This window comes from Acomys russatus, chromosome 7 (genome assembly GCF_903995435.1).
Source record: "Acomys russatus chromosome 7, mAcoRus1.1, whole genome shotgun sequence".
Taxonomy (NCBI): Eukaryota; Metazoa; Chordata; class Mammalia; order Rodentia; family Muridae; genus Acomys; species Acomys russatus.
In genome coordinates this window covers 23,839,503-23,862,745 of record NC_067143.1, presented here as the reverse complement: position 1 = coordinate 23,862,745, position 23,243 = coordinate 23,839,503, and the positions used below count along the sequence as shown (strand labels likewise).

The window sequence follows — 23,243 nt, the reverse complement described above, 5'->3', positions numbered from 1 at the left end:
TCACTGGGGTCTGTGCCTGGATTGAACATTAGGCCCCCAGCAATATTTCCATTGCAGCCTTTTGCTGCAGTTACCCATACAGCAGCACATCCCACACAATACACAAAGCAGACAGCTCCTGGTCCCTCCCACGGTGGCTAGCAGACTGCTACACCAGACACAGGTCCCTTAGGCATCACCACGGCCGAGCCTGATAAAACCACAGGGAGTTTTCAGGTTAAGAGAGACTAAACTCTGGAGCATCTTGCTACTAGGAGATCTTCCTTTAAGCAAGACAACCTGATTGGAAGCAAAACCAAACCAGTGAGGTCCAAGTTGAGGAGTGATGGAGCCACACGCAGCACAGTGCTGAAAGCACCCCGGGTCACCTAAGACCAATCTCTCAGGGCAGGGAGCTTCCTAGATGTGCCTTTAAGAGCTGGGATGAATTAGCAGCACATGTAAGGGCTGGACATCAATCCTCCTAATGGGCTCCACATTGTTGCTTTCCTCGTTAGCATTCTTTACCCAGCCTCTGGCCTCTACGTTCTAAGAAAGATGTCAAGACCTGGAGATGGTCCAGAGAATAGCAATAAAAATGATAAAAGTGCAGAGAAAGAGGGGCTGAGAAAATGGGAGAGGAGAATTAGAGACTGGAGAAGGCAGGCTCACAGGGGGCCTAACCATGACTTTTGCCTGAACAAAAAGGTCAGAAGCATCCAGGATCTGGAAGCCTCACTCCACACACCGGCTGCATCCAATGAATCTAAAGGTTAGGTATTTTGAAACAGTGTCTCCTGAAGCTTTTTTTTTTTTTTTCATTTTCATCCAGCTGGTGGTGTGTTAACCCAGCCAGAGTTTAAATCAAGCAGACATTTGCCTCTGGAAATGGTATCCTTTGCTGGGACTGACACTGAGACTCACAGAGTCTAAATTTTTGAATAAAAAGAATTGAGTGGGGTATCTGCATCACAAGAAGAATTAGAGAACCGGCTCAGAGGGGTACACATGGGGCCAAAATTGGACACTGGGTGTTTGTAAGTCAGCTACAATGGTGAGCTTCTTACCCAAGCATGCATGGATGGCCACAGTGGGGAAAGAGTCATGGTTTTTGCTATCGGCCTGATCTAGAATGTCCCTCAGAGTGGTGTGAGTGGCAGATGGTGATATTTGTGACAGGTGGGACACTTAAGATGTCTTTGCGTCATTGGTCCTTCCTTAAAGGGTTCGTGCCACCCTGTTTTCCCCTTACTATCACTCTGCTTTCCAGCCACAAGGCAAACAGTATTAGCTCACAATCTGTGCCTGCTATGATATGCTGCCTCCACACAGGCCTAAAGCAGCAGGAACAACTGACTGGAGGAAAGAGCCTCTAAAACTATGAGCCAAGATAAGTTGCTCTGATTTATAAGTTGATTGTCTCAAAGATTTTTGCTTGGTAAGATGAGTGGCACCTTAGGCTATCCAGTACATCCCCAGGTAAGACAACAGTGTGGAATTGTGAGGTTGGTTAAGCATGGCGCCAAGGGCCTACACATGAAGAGCATGAATTAGGAGGGCAAGGAGCCTCTTTGTTCAGCTTAGACTGGTGGTTTGTCTCTCAACTGAAGTGATTTCAGATTGAGTTCTATGCCCTGGGTGGCACAGTCAGAGTAGAAATTGAATGCTAGCTCTAAAACAATATGCCATAGCAACATATCCAAGAGAAAGACCAAGAAGATAACTTTTAGAACACTCCATGTTGTCTATTTAAAGTACTGTCCACTCTTAGCTACACTAAAGGAAACTGAAGTCATAGTAATCACGCAGTAAGCACTTGACCACCCTCACAAATGTTCCTGGAAAATTAAGTCATATGACCCAATGCAACAGGGACTCTCTGAGGAGAAACAGATGTAGCTAGTTATATACATGCCTGCCCAGGTGTCTCAGAGAGTCCACCCAATGCATGTCTTCAATTCCATTCTGACTTCCACCTGCAGTCCAGAGAGGCCAAATGACTGGGCCGATGGCAGAGCAACTGTAGGTTCCAATACTGTTCCTTTTACTCCAAGGTGAGAGACTGACTGCTGCATTACCAGCATACAATGCAACAGATGGCAGGGACCCAGTGAGGGAGCCAGACAGCTTCTAACTGAAGATAGCTTCTAACTGAAAAACAAGGAACTCCAGAGAAAGTGGAAGGCTATAGGTAAGAAAGAGGCAGGATGGGCTCACTTGGGACAATCTTTCCTGCCTTCCCACATGCGTGAGAGTCATTAAGAGCATCAACATGTGTCTTTTGAGTTAAAGAATCAGAACTGATAGAATGAATATATATATATATATATATATATATATATATATATAGTATATATACATGTATATTATATATATACGTGACTGTCTACCAATACAAAATCCAAGACTCAAGTAGTTGTTCAGTCTATAAGGCTGCATGCCTCAGCTGTTTTTCAGTATATGACTAAATCCCAAAGAAGTAGGCTCTAATTCTAGTGAAGGAATGAATGTGTCAGTGAGAGCAAGGGGCAAGCAGGAGGGAGGGAGGGAGAGAGAGAGAGAGAGAGAGAGAGAGAGAGAGAGAGAGAGAGAGAGAGAGATTCCTTCTTTCATGTTGCTTGGGTTTTAGTTAACTCTGATGTAGTCAAGCTGACAACCAAGAGTAGAATGGTCGTTGTATCTCTGACAGAAATAGACATGAAACTGACAAGTCACTGAGCTCCATGCACATGCCGCTGCAATGCAATCTTTGCTATTAAAGGATGTTATCATCACACCAGCGCAACGTGAGGCAAGTACTGTGTTGGCTTTGGAAATGGACTCCACAAGTTTGGAAGCTACAGAGACAAAGGGAAGTCCTTCCCTACAAGGGTTCTGGTTGGGTCCTAGAGCAGTGCATGGTGCCAGCCTGCCCACCATCTCCCTCCCACAGAAGCTCTGCTTTGTACTGATGTCGCGCCTGCTACTCAAGGCGTGAGTAGCTACTGAAGGCAACACCACTACCCTTTTGGCGCAAGACCGAGCTGCCACCTTCCTGTTCTTGAGTGTCACATGTGATCTATTTTTTAACCTAAAGAAAAAGTCTGCCATTTGGAGATTGGTTTAGGGAACACTGCTCACAACTTGCCCAGACCCATGACAGCTAGTTAGTTCCCCGGCAGGTAACATGTTATAAAAAGGGTAGTCCCTTCCCCCACCTCCCCACCATGTGATTTTTCTGATTTTCTCTCCCTCCCACAGGCACTCTTACCTTGACGATATTCACAACATTTGTGACAGCACTGGGGCGCTCTAGTGAACAGATGAGGTTACCCAATCTTGTATCTTCAGCCTCCAAAACTAGAAACTTAAGAAGCCTTTAAAGTATACACGACCCAGGCTTGGGGTTTCATCCCTCAACACAAAGCCTAGGCACTTGGAAAGGGAAAGGCATTTCCCTCTTCCGGGTGCTTCTTTCTTGAGTGCACAGTCACAGGCCCTTCTGTGGAGCACCGTAAAAACAATCACCCCGTGCACCTGTTGTACTACTGCAATGCCTTTCTTCCTGGAAAGCCAGCTCCTCCTAGAATCTCCTGGGTTCCAGTCAGATAACTGGATCAAGTCTGAAAACTATCTGAAGCATCCTACTATCACTATCAAGGCCCTAATGCAAGCCTGAGATTGTTCTGCCTTTTGGCTGCAGCAGATAATTCCCCTTAAAAGCTGCCAGAGAAGCCCGGTTGTTTTCACCCTTAGCTTTAAGTTGGAGCTTAATCAATGCCAGCCTTTTATTGTCTCCTTTTCCATGTATTGATAGCTTCAGCAACAGCTGGATAATTTTTTTTTAATTTATTTATTATGTATACAATACTCTGACTGCATTATAACTGCAGGCCAGAAGAGGGCATCAGATCATGTTATAGATGGTTGTGAGGCACCATGTGGTTGCTGGAAATTGAACTCAGGACCTCTGGAAGAGCAGTGGTGCTCTTAACCTCTGAGCCATCTCTCCAGCCCCCAGCTGGATAATTTTTAAACTTCTACCAAACTTTCAAATGTCCTAAACATTGTGTCCACCAAGCGTTCTCTTTCTCTGAAATACTCACCCAGCTCTCATCTGTGGAAATTTTAATAGATCATTTGCCCATGTCTGAGGCACTCAGGACTCCACCTGTCATGAGACTGGGGGGTTCATTGCCAGCTGACTAGCAGGCTTCCTGTTTTAATTCCTGTTTCAGTATCTGCTTTGGCAGCCGACTGCTGGCATTAATGGCTACTGGTCAAGTTTGACAAGGAAAAAAAAACTTTGGGATGAAGAATGAAGGCTTCAAGGTGTCACAGGGAGCTCGGAGGCTGAGCTGTCCCGAATGACATCTCCTAGACCAGCTGTTCTCAACCTGTGGGTCACGACCTTTTGAGGTCACATATCAGATACCCTGCATATCAGCTATTTTCTATATACCATTTCTAACAGTAACAAAACTGCAGTTATGAAGTAGCAACAAAATAACTTTATGGTTGGGGGCCACCACAGCATGTATTAAATGAACCACTGTCCTACAGACATGGTTGCCAGGCCCTTGCACCTCTCTATCCATGATTCCATATGTGCAGACTGTCACTAGGGAGAACAGAAAGCTTGCGGCGGGTGAGATAGTCCCTTAAGACCCAAGGACAGAACAATCTTGGAGATTAACATTCTGCAAGGATCAGCAGGCAGTACCCATGGATTCTGGGCCATGAGCATCTTGACCTTGAAGAGAAATTCAGACAGCATATCACAGCATCTGCTCCAGCATGTTGCTGGGGGAGGGGGTGTGGGGGGGATGTACACAATTAACATCCTAAGACAAAGTTCTATTTGAAACAAAAGTCAGACTAAAACTTTTATCCTTTTTTAAGTATATAAACCACAAACTTGACTCAGATTTTTAGAGAAAGGGGAGGGGGGATGTAATGTTTACCAAGAGCTGTAGGATTCACAAGTCTCCTCTCTCTGTCTCTCTGTCTCTGCCTCCATCTCTGTCTCTTTCTCTCTCTCCCTCACTCCCTCTCTCTCTCCTCTCCTCCTCCCTCTACTCCCCTCTTCCCTGCCCCCCTCCTCCCTGTCTGCTCTACAAGCAGTAATCAGCCAACTGTCTCTCTTTGGGAGAAGCCAAGGCAGGACCCCCGACCTGCAGCCTGACAGGATATGGGCTTCCCTTCATGAAGTGGACAACAGCATCATCATCCCGTTGATGGTCACTGTGAATGTGTGCATTTCCCAGCAGCCTCTCGGAGCCCACCATGAAACTCACCACCATGCCCAACTCCAAAGCGTAGCAACTAAACCACCTTCATGTAAAAGAAAGAAAGAAAGAAAGAAAGAAAGAAAGAAAGAAAGAAAAAGACCAAGTGCCTAGGAAACACTTCCCAAGCTATTTCATCTTCTTTCTACCTTCACAGAGACAGCTGTATGAAAACATTTTCAGAACACCTGTCTATCTGTGGGTAAGATTTTTAAAAAGTGGGCACACTGACTGCAATAATCTACTGCAGTCTTGAAACATTTGTTCAGCAGTCTTTGAAGACAAAAAAGCAAATCATTTTCATTTGGTGGAAAAGCTGGTGATAAATAAGGTTTCTCATGCCCCATAGAAAATGCCTTTTTGTTTTATTTCCAACTCTCTCCCTGTCGACATTCGGGGAGACATATTTATGAAGAAAGCAAAACAGATGATCTGGCCGCATTGCTGAAAGAGGGCTGCATCTGTCTCCCACCACCGCAAGCCACTTAGCCACAATAAATCTTCCCAACCCATAGACATTAGCACGCTAGGACTCTGAGCCTGCTGGCAGAAGAGCTCATTCTCACTACATGCCATGGGGACTCTCGGGCCCCCAGCATCCAGCAAGCCCTGCCATCTGCTTAGGTTCCTCCTGGTCTCACCTGCTTATTGTAGCTCTTGCCTCCAGATACAAACACACCTACGGTTCCTCGGAGAAGTCAAGTTTCCTCTCAAGCATTATTCTCTCACTCTTTGTCAGATCTTCAAGTTCACATACTTTGTTCTCTCTTGAAGACCTCTGACCTCCCTCCAGAATGGAAGAATAAATGGTGGAACTTAAAATGGGTTCTACCCTTCTGCTTTCCTTAAGGTGGCATTACATAAGCAGCCCTGGGGACCAGCTGAGACACTATGATGGTCAACATGCACTCTGTGGGAAGCAGTGGCAAGACCTGCTTGCTACACTTTAGTCAGCAAAGTAGCATCCTCAGATTGATGTTCTTCTAGGGCCAGATGAGGCAGAAAGTATTGTCAAATGAGACAGCCTCAGGACCACCTTCAGGCTTTCTTGAGGGAGTGAAGGGTGAGGCCAGAAGGAGTAAGGATATTGATACAAAGTCAAATTTTGTATCTTTGTGGAATACATCTTTCTAGGCCGTTTAAGAAGACAGTGAAGCCTTCCCCCTCCAACTTGTTGGGAGGACTAATCAAAATGTTGTCTTCTTGGCTTGGTTCCTACTTTAGCAGTCCAGGAGGCAACAATTCAAGCATAGGTATCTTATTTGGTGACAAATCAGTATTTGTCTACTACGGTTGCTCTAACGAAGCATCACGAATTGTATGGTTTAGTCACAAAAATTTACCGTCTCACAGTTCTGGAGGCAGAAATCCAAGATCCAGCTGTTGATCACCATACCAGCAAGGCTCACTTCTTCTCATGCCCTTCACCCAAGCTTGTAGACATGGCTTTTCTCATTTCTTCACTCATCTTCTTCCCTCGTGAGTGTTTACGTCTACACTCAGGTTGTCGTAAGAGCTGCAGTCACAGGACAAAAGCATACATCTCCCCAGGATCTTATTTGACCTCATTACCTCTTCAGTAGTCTTGTCTTCAAACAGAATCACACTCCTCAATAATGAGACTAAAACTTCAGCATAGGACCAGGGGAGAGTGAGCCCAGCTCATGCTGTAAGTGCACCCCAAAACTCTACACTCCAAACATTCTCATGAAGTGCAGAAATGCAACAGGAAGTAGAAGAAGGCACACTGAAGACTGTGGTGTGAGGTTAGTTACTATTCCCTGCAACTGGAACTCAACCCCACTGTGGATCTCCAAGGCAGCTGGTTCACTTAATGTCCAAGAGCTATGCTAACTTCAGGAAAGTGGTATAAGTATTTATGCATCCATCAGCTTTGTGTGTCCTTGGTTATGAGTAATATTTTCAAATGAGGATTCCATCCCAGAATTTCTGAGGAAGTTTATATATCATTCTATACATATGCATGCATGTCTGTGTGCATTTATGTGCACCATATATGTGCATGAGCCCACAGAGGAATGGGACACCCTGGGACTGGAGTTACACATGATTGTAAGCTGCCATGTGGGTGCTGGCAACGAAACCCTGCTCCTCAGCAAGAGCAATAAGTATTCTTAATCACTGATTCATCTTTCCAGCCCCAGAACTATAGAGACTTTGGGAAAGTGGAGGAAAATATTTAACAATCAGCATAGAGACATCAGTGATTTGAAGGAACACAAGAAGTTCAGTATAAAGCAAGAGTAGGGAAAGCACCTATGCAGAGTAGAAGGTCATCGCCCCAGGAACCAAGAGAAATGTGCAGAAGAGAAATGCTACAGTCTAATCTGTACATCTTTTGGCCATGTGATAGGAACATGTTCTTAGTCCCATTTGCTGCGGATGCCATTTTCAAACATACAATGAAGAATAATAAATGTATATAGTCAAAGTGGGCAAGTATTAGTGCCCTAGCATCTACGTTTATGAAGAAAGTAAATTAGACCTTAAGTTGGTCATTAATCCTAGTAGAAATTGAAAGCTCCATTGTAGAATTTCTGTTGCATAATAGTCACTGGCATTTTCCAGCATTTGGCAATTTTCTATAAGCTGTAATTTTTTTTGTAAATACTGCTAAAAAATCTTCTGAAAATACTATTAAATACTCTGTGCTACTTTTTCTGACAATGCACCTAGAATATCTAATCCTTTTTGACTCTAGGAGCTCCCATGCAGCTGTGATTTCTCATTCTGAGTCTTAAGCAGAAGTCTCTGAAGGGTATTTGGGGACACTAGTTGATGACTAAATTACATCCTGGACCATCACTAACCAGCACCATGCCCTATAAGTATAAACTTATAGACTTGTCTAAGAGGCAAGTAAAAAGGTCCAAGTGATGTATTTACAGGAGCTGGAGACTTGGGGGAAGTTTGGGGTGTTAATCACAAGTGCCTTAGACAGTGCCTGGCCTGGTTCATCAGGACAGCATTAGACAGTAGTCCCTAATGGCCAGATGTGATTGACACATTTTCTCCTACAGTTCTCCTTAGATTTGTGTTTTTTGAAGACAGGATAAAGACAAGGAGAATTATGGGGACCTCCATGCACAGGACCACCCTGTGAAGTGCCTTTATTGGCTTTTAGATAAGACAGCAGCCATTCCCCTCATCTGCTGTTGTCCTTCCCTCCAGCTCAGTCAACATACTCATGGATGTCCTCTGCCTACTTTAGAGGAACTTTGCTTCCCCATCACATGAGTAACCATGACAGCAGTTTCATCTCCTGTGATGGTTAATACTGCCAGCTTGACAAGATGTACACCCACCTAGGAAACAAACCTCTGCTGTAGCTAAAAGAAGGGTTTCTTAGGTGGTCTAGCTCATGGGGGAAACCCATCTTAGCCCCATGGGCTGGGGTCAAGGGCTAAGCAAAAAGAAGAAAGTGAGTAACGTAAGTACCATCCCTCTCTACTGCCTGACTATGGATACAACGTGTCAAGTGGTCTCATGCTCCTGCTGGCTTCCCCACCATGATGTATGGACTGCAGTCCCTTGAACTGTAAGCTAAAACAAAGCTCTCCTCTATTCAGCTACTTTCTCTATGGTGTTTGGTCACAGAAATAAGAAAAATATCTAACACAGTTATCAAAATTTTATCTTAATAATCTTAGCCCTGAAACTCAACGCATCATCACTCCAATCAGGAGTCAGAAATTTCAGCATAGACCAGGAAGACACTAAGAGGATGGATAGTTTCAGCACCAGAAAAAAAGATTTAAAAAAAAATAATAACTTATGAGTCAGTGACACATGAGCAGCTGTAAATGGATAACAGGGAATTGAGGAAGGGCTAAAGTCCAAACACAGAGGTGCTGTGGCAGCCAACTGGAGGATGGAGAAAATCATCTAGATGCTCGAGCTGGAGCTGGTCCACAAGCACTAGGTAAGAACAACCATCACTCTAGGGTACAGGCTGACAGGTGTGCACAGAAGAGACAGAGTGCCGGGGCCTCACAAGGAGGCTGTGAAAAGCCAGATAGGAAATGGATATATCTGATTAGAAGGGATCAGGTCAGTGGGTCTGGCTGGACTGGCAAGCGGCAATAGTCTCTTGACCTCTGGACACAGAGCAAGGAGACACACACACACACACACACACACACACACACACACACATTCTGACTGATAATTCAGGAGCCAGAAAAAAATACAAGCCTATATAGTGATTGAACAAGAAAGAGATGACCTTAATTCTGTGAGCCTACCTTAGCACTGGGTAATGATGTCTGCATCCCTTTTTTTTTTTTAATTCCCCAGTTAACTTTACAGCTGTTGTAAAAGTGTAAATGAGTCTATGGCAGTTTTTTGTACAGGTTAAAGAACTTTATTGTCCAGTTTTCAAGATGATTGTGTAAGGAAGACTGATACAGATATCGATTTCTCCTGGACCATGTCAATAACACTTATGATGTATTTGGGTTCCATATCATAGTGATTTGTCCTCAATGACCTGTTGACACTTTCTAGGCATGTGTGTTGTTGTTGTTGTTGTTGTTGTTGTTGTTGTTGTTGTTGCAGTTTTCCCTCTGGATTGCATTGCTTTGACAACTGTGATTTGAATCAGATTTGAAAGAAGTCTAGAATAAAATATATTTGATATTATGTTATAGATGTGTGCATAAATAAAACCTTCTATATCTACTTAGTCACATTCCTATTTACATTTCAATTGTTTTTATCCCCATTGTTCAACGTAAAATAAATGATTTGCTCTGAGAAAAAGGAAAGGAAAGGAAGGAAGGAAGGAAGAAAGGAAGGAAGGAAGGAAAGAAGGAAGGAAAGAAAGAAGAGTTGACCCTGTGGTTTCAAGAGCTACAAGGACTCTCTACTGAACATGGTGCTCACTATAGAAGATGCCCACCAACATTCATGGCTGAGGGAAGATAATTCTAAGGACACCATAGCTAGGAAACTGAGAGAATTCATGTAGCAGTACTTGTAAAGATGACCACCCTAAAATACCAGGTTTTCCATCCTAAAATTACAACATAAGTCTGGAGTTTAGCTGCTGCCTGGAACAAACATCTATGACCAGAGACGGAAATTAGATCTCTAAAATCACTAAGAGAGTAGAGTGACACCCTAAAACTCTGTCTTCCATTTTTATCCCCAGCCAGCACATTGTCTGAGGAGGATGGGGTGAGAGCCAAGATCCAATCAGTGTGGCGCTCAGGCTTGGTCCTCCTGTCAGATGGTCAGCCATGCTTTTGGGACATGTGATACATGTGACTCTCTTGTCATTTTCCTCTCCCTTTTCTCATTCTGTGGTTATCTGGCTTTGGGCATTCCATGAAATACATACTCAAGTTTATTTCTGCTGCTATCACTCTTGCATTCCTCCTGGTTTATCTGAGCTGTAAAGGGGAATTAACTCGAAACAAAGAGGTCTATAATACTGTGTCCCTGCTAGCCTGGCAACAACATGCACATTCAGATTCATTGCTACAACATAGAGTACAGGTGTGTCATTATAATATTGATATGACAGTACCATTGTCTGTTGCTTCTGTCCCCCAATAAGGCCACAGAACCCTACACTCCAAATCATAGTGGATGGCTCTTCAAGGAAGATTTGGTTTAACATTGGTTCTTCAATGGCCATGCCAGGATTTAGTAATCTATATGCATAGAGTTTTTTAAAAAACAGCTAGATATCTGTGTTTTCTCCAGTATAACTTCTGCATTCCAGTTCCTATATGTCTCTCTGTATTTCTATAGCCCTTCACCCATGTTTCAGGTAAGCCAGGAATGGGGTTCCGAGCTTAGAATCTGGGTATCTGCTGTCTCCAAGGAAAATTCAAAAGACACTGAACTATATCTTTATTTGAAATGCAGACCAATCTTCAAAGGCTGGATGACTTGAGTCCAAACAAACATAAAAACCAAGAACAACTTAAAACACAGTAGACAAACTGCAGCCCTTCTGGTTTTTAAATCCCAGTACTGAGGGTATTTTGTTTGGTTTTGTATGGTTTAGGCTTTGCCCACCCCTCAACCCTTTCTCCACGTGTTTACAAGATGGCAGCAAGAAACCCAAGTACTGGATTCATACAGGTTGCTCAAAAAAGACAGGAAAATCAAATCTTCTTTTGTTGTAGTTTGTTTTGAAGAAGATCTCTTCCCAGAATGCTCCCTGAGTTTTCATGAGCTCAGCTATTACTGGGAATGATGACATTCCCCTCCACCCCTATCTCTGGGTAAGAATGGGGCACCATTGTAGCTAGTGGAGCGACCATGACTCATGCCCCGGACTTAGGCATAATGACTCATATTTGTCTATTAGTGACAGTGCTTGGGTGATAAGAGGCAATAAGTGAAGTGCCACCCTCGCCTAATTCCATTCTCATAGTGTTCAGAGAAAGCTCCATATGAGAAGCAAAGGCCACATGCCAAATTCAAAGCAACTAAATAGATGAAAATCTGCTGTTGGAAAGAAGCATTCCTTTAAGTTCCCCCATTAGAGGGCCTAACAGGTAACAAAGAACAGCCCAAAGGACAGTTACTAACTAAGAGCCTCTATCAGCATCCACCAAAATAATTCTCAATTCTCCACCAATTTCCAGTGAGACAGAGAAGTGGAAGAGAACAGAGTCTACAACAGGAGCTCCCAAGGCACCTCTCTTTTCTGCTTATCCATAACTGCTCTATTTATTAATGTGCACATTACAAATGCTTACAGATATCAATGCATTTTGATGACGCAACATACAGAGGTTGTTTTGAGGGGAGTTTGTGGGGGAGGGGGGATGCACATGCTTGGAATGTGGAGGCCAGAGGTCAAACTAGGCTATGATTTCTCCAATGCTATCTGCCTTATTTTTTGAGACTTGGTTTCTCACTGGCCTATGGCTCTGTGGGCCAGCCAGTACGTGTGAGGCCTACCTGTGTCCTCCTCCCCAACACTGGGATAATAAGTGAAGGCCATTGCATCTAGATTTTACATAGGTTCCAGGGCTCTGACTTAGATCCTTATGTTTGCACAGCCAGCTCTTTACCAACTGAGTTAATACTGAAACCCAGAAGTGTTGTTTTTAAAGATCTTTTAAAAAATATTTGACTTTTCACCTCTTCACACCCATTTTTAAGTTGATCTGAAGCCCTCAGAGTCTACAGTGTCAATGAAAAAAAAAAAAAGGAAAAAAATAGAATAGCAGTTAGCTGATGGAGAAAAACAGGGTTGACATTATTGCATTCAAGAGAAGAAGCAACACAGCCCTGTAATGAAGTTGTGCACGTCTCAATTGAATGGCCAACATGCACTAAGCTGTAGCTACACACCCAACAGGTTTCCACCATAACACATGCTATCTTCTTATTATTAATAACTACTGACATGGTTCTTCACATCTTTAGGCAGCCTAAGGAAAGCATGAAAAACCACAGCAAAATTAAAACTAAAGCAAACAAAATTAAACCCCAAGAACTAATAAGTGCCATATGGTTATCTCTTTAAAGGTGCATAGCATTTATGGGCCATGATGACGGGCTGGATCATCCATACTGCATTCAGGGCCACAGGAGGCCAATGATGCTCTGATACCTAGTCTCCTACAATAAGCTTCATTTGGGCCCAGTACATGAGAATGAGCTTGCACGACTAGCTACAGGTGGTTACACTGTACTACACATTAGGGGTGTCAAGAGATGAACAGTACACTTCACGTGAGCTAAAAGTTGGAGCAGAGATCAGATATGAATGTCAGCAACTTGTATGGGGCAGTGTTCTTTGCAAGTCTTTCAGAAGATGGAGTAGCTCTTCCGGAAACAGGCTTCCTCTTCTATTGTTTGTCAATACCCTTTCTCATGGTCTCATACAGATGAGCTATGATGAACCGGGACAGACAACAGGACAGCCTCATGCCAATCAGCTGGGAGAATGTGATTAAAAACAGCACTCCAATGATGAGCCCCATGTGTGCCTGCAAGAAACCCATCATCAGATCATAGCAGCCCCTCTGGCTAACTTTGGTAGCAGCTGCAGTCAGATTGTGTAGATCCTGGAAATTACAGTCAGTTTTATCCTTACAGCAACTGCGGGGGATACCATGATCCAGGAAGTAGGAGCTGGCGTTCCAGTTGGTGTAGTTACTCACACCACAGCAGGTCAGATATTGTTGCACCTGGTCCACTGCCTGGCTCTTCTCATCCTTGCCATCATAATTCTGCACAGCGTTGGAGTAAGTCTTCAGGAATCTGTCCTTGATCTCACGATGATATATAAGCACGGAAACACTAGCGACAAGCTCAGCCAGGAATACCAACAACAGAAGCAGAGAATACAGCTTCAGCAGACATGGGCTACCTCGGCATGTAGCAAAACATCCCAGTAGAGCAAAAACGACAATTGTGACACCAGTTCCAATGAGCACAGAGGGAGCATTTGTGGAGTTCCTGACCAGAAGAGAGATATAGACACCCAGAGTAAGCTTTCCCCAGACTCCCATAGCCAATAGAATCATCCCAGTGGTCCAAAAGACAAAGGAGTAGATGAGGAGGAGGGTTTTGAGACAGATTACCACAAATTTGCTCTCCATTATTCTCAGTGCCGCAATACCGCTCCCAGAGAGAGAAAAGGCAGGGTTTCCGAGTTGACTTGTCCTAATCCTTGTGGTAGAGTGGCTTAATTCCCCAGCGACTATAGCCACTGACCTCTGCTAGTCTGGTTGACTGGAAGACTCCGGGGAATGAGGTGCTTGCTTCCTGTGTTTGGAGGACTGCTTTAAGGTAAACTGGCTTTCTTCTGAGAAGTGGGTACAGTGGAAGGCTGGGCCTCCTAACTTCTTCCCCATTTGCTTTTTCCCTCCGCTATGGGGTCATGAACTCACCCCCTCTCTCCTGTTCCTGACCCTCATTAGCACTGGCCATTAGCACGTCCCTTCATTTCTGAAACACTGTTCTTCTCTGGAGCCCTAGGCCACCTGCTGTGTGAGGGATGGCATTGGTGTCCCTTTTCCTCAGAACGATGTTGGTGCTAGCTAGCCCTTCTCATTGTCCCGCCCTGGCTTGTCATGGGTTGTCAAGCCATGGTCCTCTTTTGGCTGGCTGTCTATTCACATTGTGACCCAGGGTGCTGCTCATAATGAGGAACCCTGTGGCCACCACACACAGGTGCTGGCAGAGACAAAGCAACTGAGTGAGAAAGCAAGGCTTACAGAGGCAAGCAAAAATGCTCAGCTCCATGTTCCAGTTTGACTCTTACAGATTAAAAGTGGTTGAAATTTTTTTCTTACCACTCTTTTGTAGAAGTGGGACCCATTCTCTTCCTTTAAATGTAGGCTGGCTTAAGTATCTGCTTGACCAATAGATTATGACAGACATGACAATTTGGGACTCATGAAGGCAAGTCATAAAAGGCAAGCTCCATGGAAAAGTCCAATTACTCTGGACTTCCATATTGTCAGGAAGCACAAGCTATTGGGAGGAGGAAGAGGAAGAGGTCAGGGCCAACCAAGTGCAAGTGCAAAAAGTGAACTTGGACATCCCTTCCTAGTAACTATGATTTGAAAATAAAATGAAAGGATCTGAAAGATGACTAGCACCAAGCTACTGGACAAGCAATCTCAGTAACCTCTAGTCATCTGAACCAACCTAGCTAGAACTTAGTCACTGTGGCAAAGGAACTAACTGAATTCCTGACCCACAAACTCCTAAGCTGACAGAACAACAGGCATTGTCCAAAGCTAACCTTCAGGGTGTTAATTTTTCTGCAGAGGCTAAGTAGGCCAAGGAACATTGGGAAAATCCTCATCTAGAATGTCCATTTCCTCAAATACAAATGGGCCATGGATGATATCCTTGCCATTGTCATAACTTATTTCAGATGGCCCCATGGAAAATAACCAGATGCTTCGCACAGGGGAGGTAGGGACCTATAGCAAAAAACATACTCTCGGCAGTTGTGTGCTACATTCCTAATTAAAAATGGCTGAAGATAGCTGATAAGTCATCTTATGTTCTTGGTAAGAATGCTGAAGCTAGGAGAGTTACCCATGACTGTCCCCTGGGCTGATGAGCACTCACCCAGGTGATGCTCAGCAGACTGTCCACTCAATTTTAAAAACTGTCCCTGTTGAAGTTGAAAGTGGGATCAACTGTTTGACTCGGGGTGAAAACCAAGGAGGCACTAGAGCCAAGGAGGATAAGAACATGCACATATGTTAACATCTAGGGCTTTGAACCCCACACTGTTGGATACTGTAATACCTAATATTGTTTGTTTTCTCCTGGGCCAGCTTTTCCAATAATTGGTCAAATGTTAATATAGGTGTTTCCTGCATGCTTGTTAGATGAGACTAGTGCTCACATGGATCAACTCTTAGTGTGGTGGATTAATGCCTGAAGTGTGAGTGTGTGTTACTCGGTGGACAAGCCTTTCCTAAGCAAGAGGAGGAATCAGCAACTGATTTGTAACCTCAACTCTCCTCTAAGTCTCCAGGCTGGACTTGTGTCATGTACAGGTGAAATGTTCGAGCTCACGAACAGCTCTCTGGCCTCATGTCCTCTCCCACACTAATGGGTATTTGAAGACCCTCCATAGCCATTTTCTTGTTTAATAGGAAAACTGGATAATCATCATTTTTTTCTTATACCATCATAACCCAGATACAATAGGAAATGAGCACAGCTTGTCCAAGAGACAGGAGAAGAGCAGCAAAGGTCTCCAGCTTCCTAGTGCATGCTACAAAGCCTGGGCGTACATACAGTGTGCTAGGCACCATAGCAGACACTGAAAGTACAGTGTCAATGAAGTGAGGTTGCCCAACCTCCTTGAACATGCACTGAAGAAAGTATAGACTAAAACCAAGGAAAATAGAGCTTCTAACAACACAAAACATGACTGAGCCTATAACACATCAGGGGGCTCACTAGTGGGTTACTGTAGGACTTTGGGGGAGTTTAAATTTCATTTTTAAAAATTTTATTGCAACATATGCTCCTCAGATGTATGAATGACTGAAGATGATCACAACGCTTCCCATGAGTACTTGTAAGTTAAAACAATAGCATTGGCTTCCTAAAGAAATTTAGCACTCCTGGGGACCCCTGCTGCAGGGAAATAATTACAGAGCTACTAGAAGGGAAAAGGTATGCACATTATCTACAGGACAGACAAAAATAAGAAGTTCAATATTGGAAGAAAGTAATCACAACTTACTGCCATGTTGGAGGCCGTCCACGGAGCTATCTTTTCATTGGTCATGTGTGGAATCTGGGTCTGTGGCATTATTCTTCTTTCTAGTTTCCCTTCTGTCTCTCTTGACCTTTACTGCTATTCTCCAAAGTTGGACCCCTCTTACTTTCTGCCATACTTACAAAATGACTTCAGCTACTGGCCAGTTGGGGATGGCTTTCCACAGCACAGGCCTGTAATGCTCTTGATCAACCCAGGGGCCTATCAACCAATAGAAGAATCACTCTCCCACATGCTTTCTTCCCTCCTCTATTTCTCATGCCCGTACTTGCATTTCCAGCCAGCAGCCCAGAAAACTGGTGCCTTCCCTTCCCCCTCACCTGGAACAGCCAATCAGTTACCCACTGTGGCAGCCATTCCTCCCCCAGCTGAGTCCTGCAGCCCCTCCTGTCCTGCTCTCCTCACTGCAGCTACCTTGATCCAGTTTCCCAGGACATGCTGCCAGGATCTCAGTGACAGACCCTAACTGATCTACCTTGTGTTGCCAAAGAAGCGAAGTCCCAACCTACTTATTTTTCCAATCGCACCTCCCCCTTGATACATTCATGCCTTTCATTCTGGTAAAGCTTCTCAACTAGAGTGTGTTGATTATGAGTGTAAGTGGTGAAACTTGGGGCAAAATCTATGTCTTGGGTGTTTTTATGTTCATAATACCCATAATACCCATAATGGTGAACAGTATATAGTTGGATGGATGGATGGATGGATGGATAGATGGATGGATGGATGGATAAGTTAATGGACTTAAGGGCAAGAGTAGCCCCTTTGATACTGGGAGACCAGAGAGATCTTTGTAAAAAGTATGATACATCTGTACTAGTCTGCAAGCATTGATATAAAAATACTTCAAGGTAGACATGAGGCACATACCTTTCATCCCAGGTCTTGGTAGCCAAAAGGATCACTGTGCAATTGAGGCCATCATGATTTACCTTGTGAGTTCCATCCAGGGCAACACAGTGAGATGCTGTAAAAACAAAACCAACCACTTGGACTTTAGTTTTGTACAGAGTGATAAATATGGACCTATTTCCCGGGCCTTCCATCCCCCACTCTTCCCTACGACTCTCAGCACTCTACCCATAGTCCAGCTTCAAGTGCCAGGATCTGTTCCAATCCGCCACTGGGTGGAGTCTCTCAGAGGACATCTATGTTGGGGTAATATCCACTTATAAGTGAGTATATACCTTGCATGTGCTTCTAGGCCTGATTAATTTTGTTCCTGCCTTTTTTTGGGGCGGGGAGAGAGAGAGAGTGAAAGAGAGAGAGAGAGAGAGAGAGAGAGAGAGAGAGAGAGAGAGAGAGAGAGAGAGATTATGTATCTATATAGCTACCTGTCTAGATCTGTATCTGTGTGCCTGTGTGTATATTATACACACACAGAGGCACTCACCACTGGCACACTTTTCCTTGCAGGTTGGGGTGGAGGGTGATAATGCTTTCTCCAGTTTAACAGGAGTGCTTGACCCAAGTCAGTCATATTTATAATATACCTGCTCTTTGTTTAAAATTAATATTGGGCACATGGACATTAGGTTGCTTCATAAATCATAATTTCACAGTACCATTTCAATCTGGAGGCTTGTAACTATGAGTCCAGGTATAAATTAGCCCTACACAGTCAACAACCCACAGTAGAAGTTAGTAATGTTGAGAAATCTTGGTAAAGGGCTGCCTTCCATTCTAAGCTTTGTTTTCCGTGGTTGTTGTTTACTCTTCAATAGTAAGTACTTTTAAAATAAGGCCCAGGTCCTTGGTTCACGTGGGGAAAAAATTAACAAACAAAAAAAGAACAATAAAAAAAACCTTTTTGCTTATATGAACATTATATGGAAAGGTGCAGAGGCCTCAATAAGCCCAGTATATTATCAAACCAAAACCTTTCTGTAGTATAGTAGGCAGAAGGGACTAGTGAAAATGATACAGGAAAAGTGGAACTGAAGCAGCTGGTATGAACTCTTTCCAGTAGGTCAGGGATGCACTCTTGTGTGCTTATGTGGATCAGTCAAAATGATGAGGAAGAATGTTTAAAATGACAAACTTGTTGTTCCTGCCCTGAGTAAAATCTTCCAGGATTCATATTACAAGTGAAGAGTGACCCAAGAAAAAAAAATGTCCACAGGCCAGAGTTTAACTTCAGAGCACCAATTTAAGTAATGAGACATGTTGACAGTGTTTTATGCAGTGGAATAGGATGGGCACATCTGGGGTTGGGGAGGACCACTCTGGCGAAGGTTTCTAATACAGCAGAGGAATAAGGTAGAGTTAAAGAAGGAGGAGGTGGATGAAGAAGGAAGATGTTGGGATGTCCAGATAAACAGCCTGAACCGGGGCAGTAGCAATGCACATGAAGTAGAGGGAACATCTCACAGTTGCGTGTAGTTAAGAGCCAGTGGTGGAGGGAAGTGAAACGTGGTTCTCTCTCACTGTGACTCCAGTCATGACTTAACTATAGGTGCATCCTCTGGAAGAGTCATGGGCATGATTATCGGTGTCAAAAGCATTAAGATACTTCGTCATTTATTCATCTCAGCTGCTGCAAAATATGTTTTTGTATTTTGTATTATTCTGATTTTGCTTTTGTTTTTGAACCAGTTTCTTTGAAGTTAACCTCCAACTTGTAGTCCTTCCTCCTCAGTCTTCTCAATGCTGAAATCACAGGCATATACTACCATGCCTGGATAACATGTTGGCTTCTGACTTCCCACCTGCAAAAGAACCCAATATATCCTCTGCTGTATTATAGTATAAACAAATTTCTCCTCCATTTTCTTTTTTTTTTTTTTCTCCTCCATTTTCTAATGTGTCTCATCTAGGCATTGTTTGCCTATAGGAGACATTTTTATTAGTCATCTACTTCATAACCGAGAGATAGAAAATACATCGTCGCTATATGACTAATGGAGTAGTGTCAAAAGTTGAAGGAAGGAGTTCTACCTTACTAGCATTCATTATAGAAACTACCTCATGTTCCTTGCCTATCCACTAGCCATGGCTTAAGTCCGTCAGCCTGCTGGCATCACTTTTTAGACACCTTCTGCAAGACACAGCTCATTCTTATCATTTCACAAAATTTTGCTAATAGCAACAAACCTCCTTGCTGACAAAGCCCTTCTGTCTATTCAAGGCAAGGAGCACTGGAGTTCTAGGCCTGGTGCACATCTCTATAGAATAAGTGCCAACTGAGTAAGGATGCTCTATATTCACCTTTGCAGGACTACCAACCAGTCATGAATAGGTCCATTATGGGAGGTGCACCTATTTGCCAGTTACTATGATTGATCTGACTGTTCTGAGATATAAGCTCATCCCTTGATGTCCTCTTGGAGGGAAAAAAAAGTCACGGAAGCTGCGCCATACACTGTGGCATCCAACTGCATATCCTTGGCACTCACTACCTGGTGTGTGCCCAAAGATTCTTACTATGAGGCCCTGTGGTTTTAACCTTCTGAGCTTTCTTCCTAATTAAACAACTTTCACGCAAAAATAAAGACTAGAACTCAGGAAAAGTGCTTTCTTGACTTCAGGTCATCTTGTACCCTACAATCTTTGCTTCTCAATATCTTAAAAAATGTGTGTCCCCTTCAGCAATATACTTCTTTTGAGAACCATGTCCTTACCCCACTGTGACAGTCATCACTTCTTAGCTCATCTACTCCTCTCTCCTCTGACCCTTTACCCCTTACCCACTCCATCTACTTTGGTAGCTTTTAAGTCTTGGCGTTTTTTTAAATTTTATTTTATTAATTTATTCATATTGCATCTCAATGGTTATCCCATCCCTTGTATTCTCCCATTCCTCCTCCCCCCTCCCATTTTCCCCTTACTCCCCTCCACTATGACTGTGACTGAGGGGGACTTCCTCCCCCTGTATATGCTCATAGGGTATCAAGTCTCTTCTTGGTAGCCTGCTATCCTTCCTCTGAGTGCCCCCAGGTCTCCCCATTCAGGGAACGTGGTCAAATATGAGGCACCAGAGTTCGTGTGAAAGTCAGACCCCACTCTCCACTCAACTGTGGAGAATGTCCTGTCCATTGGCTAGTCTTGGCCTTTTACTCATTTAATCTTACTGAATTTTTCTCATTGACTATGAGAAGACTTTAAGCCTCCCTTGCCTAGGCTAAAAGCTCACAGCGAATTCGACCCACTTAATCTCTGTACTCCACATGCAGAGGTCGTTAGTTAGACGGCCTCTGTGAGCCCTAGTTTTTCCTATGTTTTCTCATGCTCCCACTGGTTATTATCCATGAAGAGCCACAGGAACAAGTGAGCCTTCTATGTGATCTTTTCCCCTAAGCTTTGCCTGTCTCGGGGTGGGGCTGGGGGGCCATGTGGGTTTATGCACTGCTGAGCATTTCTTTGACCTTTTGATGCTAAATCTGGGGGAGGATTCCACTCCAAAATGTCCAGCTCCAAGATGCTGGGATTTTTGCCATGCACGATATTTGAAGGGACATCACAAGACCAATGTTTCTCAACAGGGGAGAAGGTTCAAAGTGACAGGCTATCAACACTCTATTCATAAGACCTAATAAAGGAGTAAAAGTAGAAGAAATCAGCCTTGGGAGAGCACTGTAATTTGAAATTGTTCAGTGAGACAAGTGTTACTCTTGGATCACCCAATTTAGGAGACAAAAGGAGTCAGATTCCTCAGTCAGTTATCATGATGATTCAGCTAAATGTGAACATCTTATTCTTTCCTCTCCCCTCTCTCCATAAACGTATGACACTGTTCATACAGCACTACCTGAACCTTGAGAGAAAGATATCTGACCCCAGACATCTTACGTTTTCCTGAAGCCCATAGAAAGGGGCAAAGAGGGTACACTGGAAATGGTTCCTAAAGTTTTCTAAAGAGTCTGATATGTTTGCCTCAAAGGAATGAGCCAATGGGTTATAATTTTAATTAGACATCATCATTGACAACAAAGGGGAGAAATGAGATGTCTTTTGCCATGGTGAAACATTGACCTGTGATCTTTTTATGGTAATGGAATGTGGAACTTTTGTCTGCTTTGCCTCTGAGAAGAAACAGAAAAGTCTGAACAACACAGATCACAAGATGGCTTCTTGAAGACCCCACACAAGGAATCGTGGTACGGCATTGGATCCCAGGGAAGTGGGTCAACATCTAGAATTACTTTTTTTCTCCCTGGATCCAAAAAGTTGAGAAAGAAGATATCTACTGATTTTCTTTAGAATAAGGAACTGAAAATTGGATATTAATGGGGAGAGGAAAGTAATTTGACCCCTAATTTACCACATAGACAAAAAACTCTAAATTTAATATGGATTTAAATGTGAAAATCAGCACAGTAATTAATCTTAATGACTTCTTGATAGGTAGATGTTTCTTAAACTACATAAAAGGCACTAGTCATTAAGGATAAGATTATTATCCACCTGCACAAAAACCAAGAACATCTATTCAACAAAAGACAACATTACACAGTAAAGGTGGAAACCAGGGAAAGAAACTTATAAGTCAGAGAGAGAGCCTGTATCCACAAGGTACAATAAACCAATCTCACTAGAGAAAGGGAGGCAAATCAATAGACAAACAGAGGTACAACAATGGGTGCCCAACTAGATAAACAAAACAAATGTACTGAACCTCATGCAAATCAAGGAACTACCATTAAAGTACAGTAATTTATAAGTCACACCACTGAGTGATTAAAATGAAATACTGGGGTTACCAAGTGATGGAAGGACAAAAACACCCAAAGGTGTCTTCTGGCCTCTATATGAGCATGAATAGTTGAACACAGAGAGAGAGAGAAAAGAAAGAGACAAAGACAGAGATATCTATATATAAGAGAGGTTATACACATATATACATATATACACATAAATACATGCATATATACATGAGACATCCATGAGTTTACAATGACTTTAAGGAAAATGAATCATCTTCAGAGATTGACAAGTGTTAGTTCATGCTCTTAAAAGTGATACACAAAGAAATAATTAGATATGTATTCATCCTGCCTTTTCTTAACGGGCAACTAAGTAACCAGTCGGAGAAGTCTAACTAAAAACTATCAGAGAAGTTACAAACTTAGAATATCACTATTTTGCAGTGCTCTCTTAGATAATAAACTTATACATCACCCATCAGTTGCTGTGCATGCCGAAGAAAAGTGAGACAACTGGAAATCACAGGGTTCTTAAAAACCTTCCTTAAAGTTTTACCACACACGACCCCAGTTGGCCTGAATATTTTGCGTAACATTAAGTACAGCTGTATATAAAATATATATACAAAGTAAATATTTACTGATAATAAATCAAAAGGAAATTTTAATTATTTGGTATGCATATACATTATTAAGAAAATGTACATACTAATGAGATGAACATGCGTCTCTGTCTAACACAACACAATCAGAAAGTGTACTAATTTGATATATGCCGAGGAGTGACTGAGGGGCATCATTAAAAATTTCTGTTTTCATAATAAGCCATTATAATTCCAAAGGAAAAGAACAAGCTTCATATATACAATAAGAGCAATGTAATTCATAACATGCAATAGTCTTGAGTCTAAGCTGAAGGGTTTCAGGTGAATTTTCTTGGTGTTTAGAAAGCATGATGGCATTCACAGTACAAAGTGCACACGTTGTGCTTTCAGAGCCCAGGTGCTACAGTGACAGTACGAGTTACAACGCAGGCAAGCATAACTGGAACTGTCTTGGGGATATTATGTGATGTGTTTGAATCCACTTTTGCTCATTATGGGC

General features: G+C 43.0%; 1 protein-coding gene across 1 annotated transcript; it reads right to left on the bottom strand.

The window, feature by feature from the left end:
* Positions 1 to 13,084: 13,084 nt before the first annotated feature.
* LOC127192455 (tetraspanin-7-like) lies at positions 13,085 to 13,840 on the bottom strand. Its single transcript, XM_051149713.1, has one exon. It carries the CDS (start codon positions 13,838 to 13,840, stop codon positions 13,085 to 13,087), a length of 756 nt encoding a protein of 251 aa, XP_051005670.1.
* Positions 13,841 to 23,243: the final 9,403 nt, after the last annotated feature.

Bases quoted from the DNA above. Each gene is read 5' to 3' on its own strand.
- LOC127192455 (XM_051149713.1), bottom strand. From the start codon at position 13,840: ATGGAGAGCAAATTTGTGGTAATCTGTCTCAAAACCCTCCTCCTCATC.